The sequence below is a fragment of the Struthio camelus genome, chromosome 9 (genome assembly GCF_040807025.1).
Source record: "Struthio camelus isolate bStrCam1 chromosome 9, bStrCam1.hap1, whole genome shotgun sequence".
NCBI classification, from domain to species: domain Eukaryota; kingdom Metazoa; phylum Chordata; class Aves; order Struthioniformes; family Struthionidae; genus Struthio; species Struthio camelus.
This window is the reverse complement of record NC_090950.1, coordinates 13,081,007-13,093,089: the sequence shown is the minus strand read 5'-3', so window position 1 is coordinate 13,093,089 and position 12,083 is coordinate 13,081,007. Positions and strand designations below refer to the sequence as shown.

The 12,083-nt window shown below is 40.2% G+C and overlaps 1 protein-coding gene across 16 annotated transcripts in view; it reads left to right on the top strand.

Moving 5' to 3' along the window:
* Positions 1-12,083, top strand: part of DOCK10 (dedicator of cytokinesis 10) — a 165,503-nt gene that overhangs the window by 132,353 nt on the left and 21,067 nt on the right. For 13 of the 16 annotated variants that reach the window (XM_068953722.1, XM_068953730.1, XM_068953727.1 and 10 more), the window contains exons 34-44: positions 66-177; positions 902-1,023; positions 1,104-1,218; positions 1,385-1,451; positions 2,194-2,241; positions 2,893-2,994; positions 5,140-5,264; positions 7,168-7,280; positions 8,066-8,203; positions 9,843-10,025; positions 10,619-10,729. In XM_068953722.1, coding sequence (XP_068809823.1) covers positions 66-177; positions 902-1,023; positions 1,104-1,218; positions 1,385-1,451; positions 2,194-2,241; positions 2,893-2,994; positions 5,140-5,264; positions 7,168-7,280; positions 8,066-8,203; positions 9,843-10,025; positions 10,619-10,729 — 1,236 coding nt within the window. The remainder of the gene's footprint in view (positions 1-65; positions 178-901; positions 1,024-1,103; positions 1,219-1,384; positions 1,452-2,193; positions 2,242-2,892; positions 2,995-5,139; positions 5,265-7,167; positions 7,281-8,065; positions 8,204-9,842; positions 10,026-10,618; positions 10,730-12,083) is intronic. The other 3 variants (XM_068953719.1, XM_068953718.1, XM_068953717.1) reach the window with 2 other exon arrangements.

Here is a 12,083-nt window from a genome sequence, read left to right as displayed (position 1 = left end):
AATTATAAAACTAATGAGTAATATCATATAGCTGAATTAGTTCTTCTGTTTACTTCAAAATACAGGGATCTAGGGATGACTTGAGCACAGCTGGAGGATTTCAGAACCAGACAGCAATGAAACATGCAAACTCGGTGGATACTTCTTTTTCCAAAGATGTTCTGAACTCTATAGCAGGTATACATGAAAGATGAATGAAAGACACACACGTGGATTTCTGTATATCTCAATCCATTGTGCTTTCTGCTTAGTATTCATGGAGGATATCATTAACCCATTTTTATGTATATGCGGGGAAACATGACGTACGTACAATGTTTCTCTTCCCTTTGGGTGTTTTTCGAATTGATTTTTATTCCTCTTGTGAAGCTGCTCTTTTTCCACTGCTTCACTTACTCTCCTGCCTTGGAGTGATGCCAGTGTTCAGGCTCTCACAAATTCCCATACGCAAGTCCATTCTTGCAGCCTCTGCGTGATGTGGTAGTTCTAAGGTTTCTCCTGAAAACTCCTCGTATCTCTTGGAGGTGCGTATTCTTAGTTTTTCCACGCTTAACGGAAAGGTAGAAGCACAGCTTACTTTGTTCACTTCAACCAAAACCCATTTCAGAATTCAAGGAAGTCTGTGGAAATCTTTCCACTGATTTTGGTGGCTTTGGGTGTCAGGCCTTATGGAACGCCAACGGCCATTTTAATGCCATGAATAACGGCAAACTGGATCATTTTACTTCAACTTGTTGCATGCTTTCAGTACCAAAGGTACCTATCAATAGCTTTGCTATTGAAGGGTCAAAGCACTGGTGTCAATCTAGCATGCGATACATTTTAATTTTTCCATTTTTCCTATTAGTTTGTCTCCATAAGTGTTTTATTTTAGCATGTTTGCTGTGACTTTCATTTACAGCCTTTTCATCAATAGCTATCTCTGCAGCAAACCATGCTGACTCCAGAGCTTCCTTAGCGAGCCTTGACTCTAATCCAAGTACCAATGAAAAAAACAGTGAGAGAACTGACACGTGTGAAAAGGTACATGTGCAAAAGTTGAAAGCGGTTGCTAGAGCTGGAAACCTGTCACTGTACTCATTGTGGCCCTTTGAATTCAACAGATCATGAGACCTTTGTCTTTGATTGGATCCACCCTTCGCTTTGACAAGTTGGATCAAGCTGAAACTAGAAGCCTTCTTATGTGTTTCCTTCACATAATGAAAACCATTTCAGAAGGTGAGCAAACGTGCGCTACCTTGTTTGGGTTGTTGTAAAGTGCTGTGAACACTGAATCTGAAGACTATTAAAATAAACAGAATTATTATCAGTGTATTTTGCAGGTTTTGGGCCAAGTTCAATTCCCTGTAACAGATGCATTATGTATTTTAATATCTCCCTTCAGATGCACTGATTTCCTACTGGTTGCGAGCTCCATTCTCAGAAATAACAGACTTTTTCAGCATTTTAGAGTAAGTTCACTTTGTGGTTGGTTGATTTTTATGTTAAATGATGGTCTAAGTCACTGCTGCAAATAATTTCTCTTTGGGTTTGTCGGTGTAGCAGCATAGGCTGAGACAGATGATGTATTTTGCATTATTTTGCCGTTATCTTCCCAAGTTTTATTGAGATGTTACTGATCAAATCCATATCCTCCAGTATTGTGGCCATCTCCGTGAAGGAGGGGGCGTAATGCTTTGGGTTTTCCTCACAGAGGAGATTTTCATAGAAGTTTCTCCATTTGGGGTTGAGATTCTTTTCTTCCCTCAAGAAAAGAAAAATATTCAGCGCCCCAAAACTTTCAGACCCTGTGAAAGACCACGTAACGTAGAATTATCTGCTTTTCCCGTCTCCGAGCTGGTTTGCTTGTTTCAGTGGAGAATCCAGGCAAGTAGCTGTTCTCTGAAGTTCTTCACAGTCTCATAAGTGAAATGTGGATCGGTTATTTAACTCCCGCTGGTGAAGTCTGCAGCTAAGTCTATAACTTTGCCTCCTCACGAAGCAGGAATCTACAACCACGGAGAACGAAAGCAAGGGTATGGAAAGCGCTAGCTGCACCGTGTGTGTTCCTCGTTTGGCAAATGCTGCATCCTATTCCGTTTGCTTACTAAGAGGTGCATTTACCACCGGTCTCTTCAAAAGCACTGAGATTCAGCATGTTTTCATACTTAGGAAGCCATTGCTAAACAGAAAATGTACTGTTTTATTTTTCAGAGTTTGTCTGCAAAATTTCAGATATCTAGGAAAACGCAATATTATAAGGTAATTGTTTTAATTATAGACTGCATGTTACCGTGTTTAAATATTATTACATGACATTAGGCTTAAATGAAGTTTTCAGTGTATCAATATGCTCCTGAGAGTATCAGTCTGACATATTGAAGCTGATATTTTTTTTCTTTTACCCAAACAACGTTGCTATAATGTTCTGGACATCTGAGTGCGTGCCTGCTGCGAAAGATGAATTGCTTGTGGTGATAACCACTATCGCATTTATAGTCCATCATACTGGGCCATTCTCAACCATACGTCTGTGCAAATGCCGAGTGGAGGAACTTGAATGCTGTATTTTTCATCCATGTAATGGAAAAAAATGGTTTTAAAGTGCGTAGATAAGTGTTCCACAGCAATCAAAAAAATGTATTCCATCTCTGCCCACCCTCTGAAAAAGCATGAGATCATTTTCCGGCTGCGTAATGTGATATGCACACTTCTCAGATGAAGTTTGATTTTTAATTTCATGCTACAATTGTGAACTTGTCTATATGTCATACCGTAGAAAAACGAAAGGTCACCAGATGAACCAGTTCACGCTCTGTGGCAGGTTTTGTCAGGCCTGTATTTATTCTTCAGAGGCAGGGTGAAATCAATGTCACGCTCCGTAACAAATTAACGGTTGTTTTCTCTTAACAGGAAGATTGCTGCTGCGTTTAAGTTTGTTCAGGCCACGCAGAATAATGGCACCCTTAAAGGTTCCAACTCCTCTGGCCAGGCGTCAGGTCTGCTCTCGCAATGGTAATGCCACGCTGCGCTCTTAGCTCTGGTATAATCTCAAGCTTTATTGTCATCTTGCAGCTCTCCGACATCATCGGTGCTGATTGTAAAGGAGTTGACACAAAACGTAACACATTTCAGAGCCCTATAAACCATAAAAGAATGGAGTTCCTTTAACTTCACTTATAATCTAAGTTACTGCTTAAAATACCGTGTTTAGAAGGATTGTTACTTACTGTCAATGGAGCTAAGTATTGTAGAAAGAGTAGCTATTGTTTTCAGATGAGATCCCTATCTGAAGAATAATCCAGTTTTCCCCAACCTGAATGAATTCGTGTCTGCAACCTTACACTTTCATGGGATTTTACTATTTTAGGGGCAAACTTGTATGGATTCAGTTACAGTATGTGGAGTTTAGTTTCCTCGCTGATATCCCAGGGCTAGGAAGGGGTAGGTGTATAGCAGTGCAAAAATCCAACTTCAGAGTAGGTCTTCTTGACCTGCATCTTCTCACTTCCACGTTGCTCTAGTAGCATAGTCCCGTACTGTTCTGTCCGTGTTGCCAGTTAGAGAATCTCTTTCTTTCCTGCTCTTTTTTTCCCCCTCCTCTTGCTAGTCTAAGTGTTGCAATCCTTAATCGTTCGAACCCGTGGCATGGTAATAAACTGCAGATGCAAAATATGTTTAATAGTCTTTCTGACCCTTTTAGAGGAAAGTGTGAATTTTTTTTTTTTTGGTTAATAATGTAAAATAATGTAAAACTAGTAAGAAAGTGAGCTTTTTACTCTGTGTAGTTTGTGGTTGTATTTGAGCAGGCTGAGGAAGTCCCCATTCCTCATATATTGGATTCTTGACATTTTATGTGTAGCCTCAATACACGCACCGTTATAAGCATGTATCTTGGGACAGAAGAACTAATACAGAGGAGGGGATGTGTAAAGCAAAAAAGATGCTTTCCTTGCTATGCCTCTTTTCTTCCTCTGCTGTGCAGTCTTCAAGAAGCAGCACTGATCTCACTTTCCCAGCTGGACTGGAAGGCAGTGTTTTAGGAGACTGTCATTTTGCTGCACGTTTGCAGATGAACTAACATGTGGCAATCTGGAAAACAAAGTCAGACTCCGACTATCTCCAGGGCCTTTGCACCTTACATCATCACAGATGACGTTTGTTGCCCAAATAGACGTTTGTTTGGCCAGTTGTAATGCAGAGCGTTTTTTAATGAGTTGAGAGATTAAATACTGCTGGTGGTCATCTCTAACTTGCACTTATATTTATATACTTGAGTTTGTTGAATGTCAGTGCGGTGTTATGTTCGTATGGAACCAGACTTTCAAAAAAATATAAATAAAAACCTCAAGATCAGGTTTCCAAGTGTCCCAAGTTAATTGGCTTGCCTGGATGTCCACCCAAATCCGTCTGCTTTGACCTATTACAGGAAGATTTTTATCACGTGACTGGTAAAAGTCGGGCCAGCAATTTTGTACCTGAGTTGGAAACTTTTTGTTTATTTGAAAATCTGAAATATTAATGTTCTAAATTATTTTTGTAAAAATAACCAATAAATAAAAGGGGGAGGAAACAATTCTGTCCCTAGAACATTTTCAAATTACTCAAATTTTTGAGTAATTTGAGCCTTTCATGATAAATGAAATATTTTATACTGTTTGTTGACATCAAAGGAGTTTAAAATACATACATATGCATACACCCAAATGCATGCATGCAGACACATATATTTACGTGCATTTTCAGTCTTATTATCATTTTAGACTGTTCATAGCAGCTAGTAGCTGTATTGCTTCATTAATTTAATGAGCAGGGAAATTTCTCTTAAATTCTGAATTAACAGAAATAATCTCAATTTCCTCTCCCTCCAAGCTCTGTTGTCCAAACGTGAGTCAGCTGTTTAAGCTGATGCCTTTTTTCAGTGTTGAATGAGTGTGTTGTCTCCTGTGATCTCGAGAAATTGCAGTACGTTTATTTAAGTTTTGTCCACCTCACTAAATTCATTCTTCATCTTTTCATCTCTGAAAAGTTTTACATGAATTTGTTTTACTTAGCATCTGAGAAGCACTGCAGAAAATTTTAAGGGATACGGAAAAATTCTGTAGAGCTATGATAGTTTTTTTTTTTCCTCCTATCTTTAATAATACCTTTCCGTTTCAGGATGCATTCTGCTTCTAGTCACGAGGGTCACAAACATCACAGATCTCAAACGTTACCAATAATCCGTGGCAAAAATGCACTTTCTAACCCAAAACTCTTGCAGATGATAGACAGCAGCACTGCAAGTAAGTACAAAAAATGTGTTGACTTTCCTCTAGATACCTGTGGATTTGGGATCAGTTTCTGTACAATTAAATGAGTTTTCATGAATAACAGTGAAAGATAGCTGGAAGTGAGGTGCCCAGACATAAACAGAGCTGCTGACTCTCCTTTTGTTTCTGGAGATGAAGAATCCTGAGTTTTAAAAGTTCATAAAAGTTCATTTAAAAACAGAATCAGTTGCAGTAGTGTGACATTTTTAAATTTTCTTAATGACAAGTTATTTCCTCCCATCCCTCACTCCTGGCATCTCTTCCATCTGTGGATATGTGTATTGCTGTACCATCAGATATAAACTGGCTGAAGTGTTGTAATTATTATACCTAGTAATAGAAGTGAACTGTTCAGGACAGAAGGTTCTTTTCCCTTTGGACTATTTCAAAAATCTAAATTTTTTTTAGTCATGTCTACTAGTGGCAGAATATACTGTGAAATACAGTGTACAATCATGCAGTCGGAAACTGTGGTCCTTTCAGTGTGTTGTAAGAAAGTAAATCCTAGCAGCTGGTGAGGTGCGTACTCGGCATGTGTTGTATAAAACGAAGTAGTATGGTCGTCATGCCGGTGAAGCAACTTAGCAGAATTTATATGATGTTAAGGTTTGCAGACAAGATCTTTAATAATGCTTCTATTTACACGTCTTGTCTCACTTTTGTCCTTAGATTATGATAGCTCTTATTCTCATTATCTCTACTGTTTATATGCAAATTTTCCACTCTATGCAAAAATCAAGGGATGATATTCTGCTCTTGAAATTTTTTTTAAAATGTGTGTAATTCACTGGCTTTGTACAGTAACAACGTTGAAGAATTGCAGTAGAAAATAACCTAAGCCGGTCATTGTATGTTGCCCACATCTTGCTACCTCCAAGCTACAAAAAAGCAACTTGGTGGTCACTCATGCTGGGGAAAAGCTTAACCAGAGGTTCACTGCTGTTGCCTGGCCATGCAAATAGAGACAGCTATGGCAGCTCTTCGCCTCTTTCCATGGTTCTCTTATGTTTTTGAGCTATGGATAACTGGGATCCTTTGTGCTCCCTATTTGCCACATTTGGGGCATCGCTAAAAAGTTAGGAAAGCCGGGTTTGTTTAGGGTGGTAATATCCGGTATTAGATTGCCTTATATAGTTGTAAAGAAAGGACAAAGGTGTCAGGCGCACAAGTGCCTCCAACAATAATAAAATTATTGGATTAAGAAGCGTTAAAGAGAAGAGAGAAAGATCTCAGATTGCCTTTGCCAAGTTAACAGCTGAAAGTTGCTAAAAGAAAGAAGCTTTTTATAAATCTAAGAACGGGTGTCAAAAGTTCATCATCTCTGTTTTCCAGAGGTGATCTGCATGCTTTTCTCTCTGCCTTCTGAGGAAGGGTTGTACCCAAAAGCTGCTGTCACCAGAATGCCTTCTACAAACATAACCTAATTCATATACAGTATAGCCCTGACCAGGCTGGAAGATGTGATTATTTTTTGAGGTATCATCTTAAATAAGGCACACAAGCATCTGTATTCTGGCTGGCAGAATGTGGCAAGTATCTGTTTGCTGAACACGGAAGTTTTGAAAGGAGGCTGAAATGATGGGATCAAACTCGTATACCCACTCGTATACCACCTTTCCAGCTAGGCTGCTCTCCTCCAGTGAGGGCGAACAGAAACAATGACAGTATACTCAAATCCTGGGTGCAACTGAGAAAATCTGAGTCAAGTACTCTCCCCCTTTCTTTTTCTCAAGAGCAGTTTTCTTCACAATACCCTTTCAGTTAAATGTGCCGTTAGGACCTCACCTATCGCACAGAGACTGGATTACCAGCTTGTGTAATTGCATCATCTTTAACTATACTTAGAGTGTTTGTTTTCTTGGTTCATCTGTTGTAGGCTGCTCCAATGAAACGGATATTGTACAGTATGTAGACACAGAGGCGAATACTGCTACAGAAGTGTCCCTCACGATTCTCGACCTGTTATGTCTTTACACTCTGAACCACCAGGTATGTTTTGTTATTTCAGTTTCTGTTTGAAATGCTGCCACGTGGGATACGTGGTGGAGGGAAGGCTAAAAGAGGGGGGCACAGCACAAAAAACTCAAACTACTTGAGAGAAATAAGATGTGTCAGTCTTTTATGAAGGTATTTTTATGAAAGAATTGGCTCATAGTACCCAAACTGAGTAGAAGGATGTGGAAGAAGCGTTTAGGAGAACATCCTCCGTATCCAGGACTAGATATAATACAGGACTAGATATAATCCAGGACTATATCCCTGCTCTGCATGAAAGGGTTACACACATGCTAATATGTCACCTCCTCTGAATCATGTTTGTCCTGCCAGACTCCAGAGATTTTAGATTAAAGATTTCAGAACTGCCTCCCCTGTGCACCTCCTCAAGTCAGCAGGTGGATCTTCTGCATCTTCTAAAAATGTTGCATGAGTGTTGGCCCAGGTGACCTACCAAAGGTCTCACAGTTGTGACCAGGCAGCACCAGAAACTGGATTTAGTGTCTCCCTTCTGCTTCCTTAGCTGTTAGGTATAATAAATACCATCTACAGGTAGGAATACAGTCATGGAAAAGTGTTGTCCTTGAAAAACTGCAAGTACAAAGAGTCTGCAGCATGCTGGGACTGCCTCATCATCAGAGATGTTAGGGAAGACATTTTAAAAGCACCTCCCTAGGAACACTGACAAGATGCAAAATCTAGAAGGTCCTTTTTCTGTTTCCTTTTTTTGTATTCTCTTTAATAACATGAGTGTCCTGTTTTGTGTGTAAACTTTTCAGAGGCAGCTCCAGCAATCGGATTGCCAGAATGCGCTGATGAAAAAAGTATTTGATACATACATGCTCTTTTTGCAAATCAACCAGTCTGCAGCAGCTCTCAAGCATGTCTTTGCTGCCTTACGGCTTTTTGTAGGCAAGGTAACTATGATGTTATTCTGTTAGTCTGACCTGTTTATATGTTAAAGCAAACACAGCTTGAGGACGATCAGATACTTTCAGAGAGTTCTCAGCCTTTCGCTTCACTGTGTTAATGCTCGTGATTGGCAAAGATCATCTGGTTTATTGCTAACTGAAAGTGGGAAATTCAGAATTTCTGAAAAAATGTTTCTACTTTGGAAAATGAAAATGTTGCAATTTTCTATGAAAGAGAAACATATTTGGGGAAAAAAAAAAACAAAAAACCTCCAGCTCTGTGGCATCTGCCTGTGCAACAGCTCTCAGGGCTGACATGTTCTTACTGTCTATGGAAGAAAGCCTGAAAGCTTAGAAGTCCGCAGTCCTCATGGCAGATCCTGAGTTGCAGAATCCAGCAGTGTGTGGTTGCAGCTGTGCCCAAAGGAGGTAGCAGGAGAGTATTCCATGCGTTTCATCAAAAGGTCATTCAAACTAATGTGTTTTTGCAAATATCTTGTTTTCAGTATACAGGAGTTTGGGGACAGAAGCATGCCTATTTAGAAAAGTAACTCTTAAGCTCTGTTCACTCTCTTGCATTGCAAATACATAAATGATCGTGGGCAGTTAGGCACTTTGTGCCGACTGCAAATGCTGCACAATTTCCTAGTTGTAGACTGAGTTGAGATCCTCTTAAAACTAACCAGAACGTGACACACAGATAACAATTGCTGAGGGGAAGTGAGAGTAAGCGTAGTTGGCCTGATTGCCCAATCGTTTCTGTGCAACACAGCAGTGTAGATCAGTGAAGGAGGCCATGCGGTTTAAACTTATGGTTATTATCTCATGGGGAAAGAGAAGGAAATCATGCCTTTCCCAGTAACATAGCTTGAGGACATAAGGAAAATATAAAGTAAACCAGCTACAGACAGCTTCAAATAACGTACCAGACAATCAGCAATGGGAGACACATGCAATGGAGAAGGCAGTAAATATCCAGGATTGCCCTTTTCATTTGTCTTGTAGCTTTCAGGATCAAATTCTCCCTTTGCAGCTCTCTGGGAACAGTGATCTGTCGTGGTTCGTGCAGTAGTTGAGATCTGTGACCAATATACACTTCACTGACCTGCCATCATTCTCTGCCTGCCTTGTGCTCACCCTGTCGACAAATAGCGTGTACGGTTGGCAGAGCCATCCTTTACTTTCCGTTGTCTCCTGCTGTTCAAATTCTTGACTGCTGGAAGTTTGCTGACTTTGTTACTCAGAGTATTTTCTTCTTCCTGAACAGCTTTTGTGATAGTGCAGAAATCTCCCCCCGCCGCCACGCGCTTTCCCTAGTTAGCTGGGCTGCTTTCTTTGCAGATCGGCTACTCCGTTTGCGTGGGCTGTGTACCAGCTGCCGTCTGGCTATTGCAGAGGACAATTTGATGGATGCATTGCCTACTGTGTTTGTATGAAAACCGATGTGCGGTTTTTACTTAGTCTTAATTTACACGTGGGATTGCGTTTAGCCAGTGGGTAATGTTTTTGCTAAACTCTGGTGTGAATGAGAATGTCAGATTTGTTTTTAGTGAAAGCTGCACACAAAAAAATGTATTGACTCAGAATAAATGTTAGGCGGCCTGAGAGCAGTGTTAAACATATTCTCATATTTTTTTTCCAATAGTTCCCATCAGCCTTTTTCCAAGGACAAGCAGATCTCTGCGGTTCACTCTGCTATGAAATCCTGAAGTGTTGTAACCACAGGTCACGTTCCACTCAAACAGAGGCATCTGCTCTTCTTTATTTTTTCATGAGAAAGAACTTTGAATTTAATAAGCAGAAGTCAATAGTCAGATCCCATCTACAGGTAAGTGAAGTGTAAGATCATCAGTATTTAGTTGATGTGAATTGATTTTATCATTATAATTATTATTTTTGTTATGCGTCGTAAATCAAAACAAATCTTTTGAACTCCTCAGACAGCCAATTGTCTGTGGCCGTTTAATTTTCCTGCCGAGCCTGGAGACATTGGGCTGGATTCTCTGTGGTTCTGCAGCTGCTCAGCTGTGTTCCAGAGAGACCCAGCAGCTGGAAATGTAGCCACATAGCCAAAGAAATCGGATATATGGCCGTTCTTGAATGATGTGCATCACTCGCGGCATTGAGAACGTAGCTGGTGAGGTAGCTAAGCAAAATCTTGTAGTATAGTAACAGAAAGGTGAAGTGCAGTGTTAACGCCCTTCCTGCTTACATTGCGAGATGTGGTTGCGTTTACAAACACTGGAAAGATTATTTACAATCTTTGCATTTGTATATACTGTCTTGTTAAGATATGTGCAAAGTGCATCTCAGCTAGCCTGATACACTAAAATATGGATTAAAAGCTATATGTAAACTTTAGTTTGTCTTTAACTGCACCTCATTCTTGCTTTATGTGTTTTTTCCCCTCTACATGTACAGCTCATCAAAGCAGTGAGCCAGCTGATAGCGGATGCAGGGATTGGCGGGTCCCGCTTTCAACATTCACTTGCAATTATAAATAATTTTGCTAATGGAGACAAGCAGATGAAAGTAAGAAACATTTTTTGTGGATCACTGCTGCTTTCAAAGGTCAACAATTTTGGAGGAGAGCAAGTGTTTCTGTGAATAAAATTGCTGATGTAATTGCATTCATAGTGTGCCTTTCTCAGGCAACCAGAAATTCATGACAGTGTCCATGACTCCTAGAAGCTTAATAATCTTGCATGGGAGATTTTTATATGAAATATGTGTTATTTGTTATTCACTGCTTACTTTGTTCTCCAGAAAAATGCCTCATTTGCCTGATCAGAGGTGATACCACGCGTTCTGACTAATGAAACACTATTGTAGTTGACAAACAACACTTAGTCAACAAACTGTCCCTTCGATCTGTTCAGTAAATTTGTGTTTAAAAAAAAAAATACACAGCAGTTGGATTTCTTGACTTGCTTATTTCTCCCCTACCTCGACCTCCCCCCATCCAAAAAAAGCACTTAGCTCTTTGGTTAGTTATCATTACTGTTATATTCATTGTCTGTGCTGAAGGTGTTAGGAAAGGACTCCATTTTTTTTCATTTTCCCAATTCTTAGCCAAATGTTTGTCAATATGCTTTTTGAATTTTATACTTTGAATCTAGTTCCCTTTCTCTGAGGGTGACTCAAGGGTGTCTCAACTGAGGCTAATAATAAAATTAGTGTAAGTAATTTGATATATAATTACCTAAGATAGAGTTACAACTGTATTTATTTCTGGAGTCCAGCTTTGATTCCCCAGCCCAGCAGGTCACACTGCTTCTCTTCCCTGCCTGACACAGAGGAAGGAGCATTTCATTTTATTTTTTCAGGATATTTATGATTTTAATCAAAAGGAACAAATGAAAAAAAAAGTTTAAGAATAGAAATGTTATTAATGTCCATCTGAAAAAGAGAAACTGCAGAGATGAGTTAAGTACGTTGAGAAAAGCTAATCTGAATAAAATGAGGGCAATGTCTTAATCTTGTGCAGTGTGAAAAGGCCAGGAGCCAGACTTGGGCACCCTTACTCGCCGTAGGAGAACGTGCTGAGCGCGGTTAGGCAGGACTGTCTGTGGCACGCGGGGCTGTTCGTCCTCTGTAAGAGTATGAGAATCCAGCTGGATCCGTTAACCAACCCAGGATCAAATGCTTCAGTTTGCTGCCTTCAGCGGAGCTGCTCCATACAGTGGCGTAGCTGGCTGACTGGGATATCTGTTGGGTGCTGTGACACATCAGTAAACAAATGTCAAGGAACGGTGTAAAACGTGCAAGTGCTTCTGAACTGTGGCTCTGCTTCGAAGCCTACTGCGTTAGGGGAGGGGGAGAAGGGCTTCCGTAAGCGGAACGCGAACACGTTCAGGGGTGCTGCGTGTGGTTCTTTGGCTGCTTT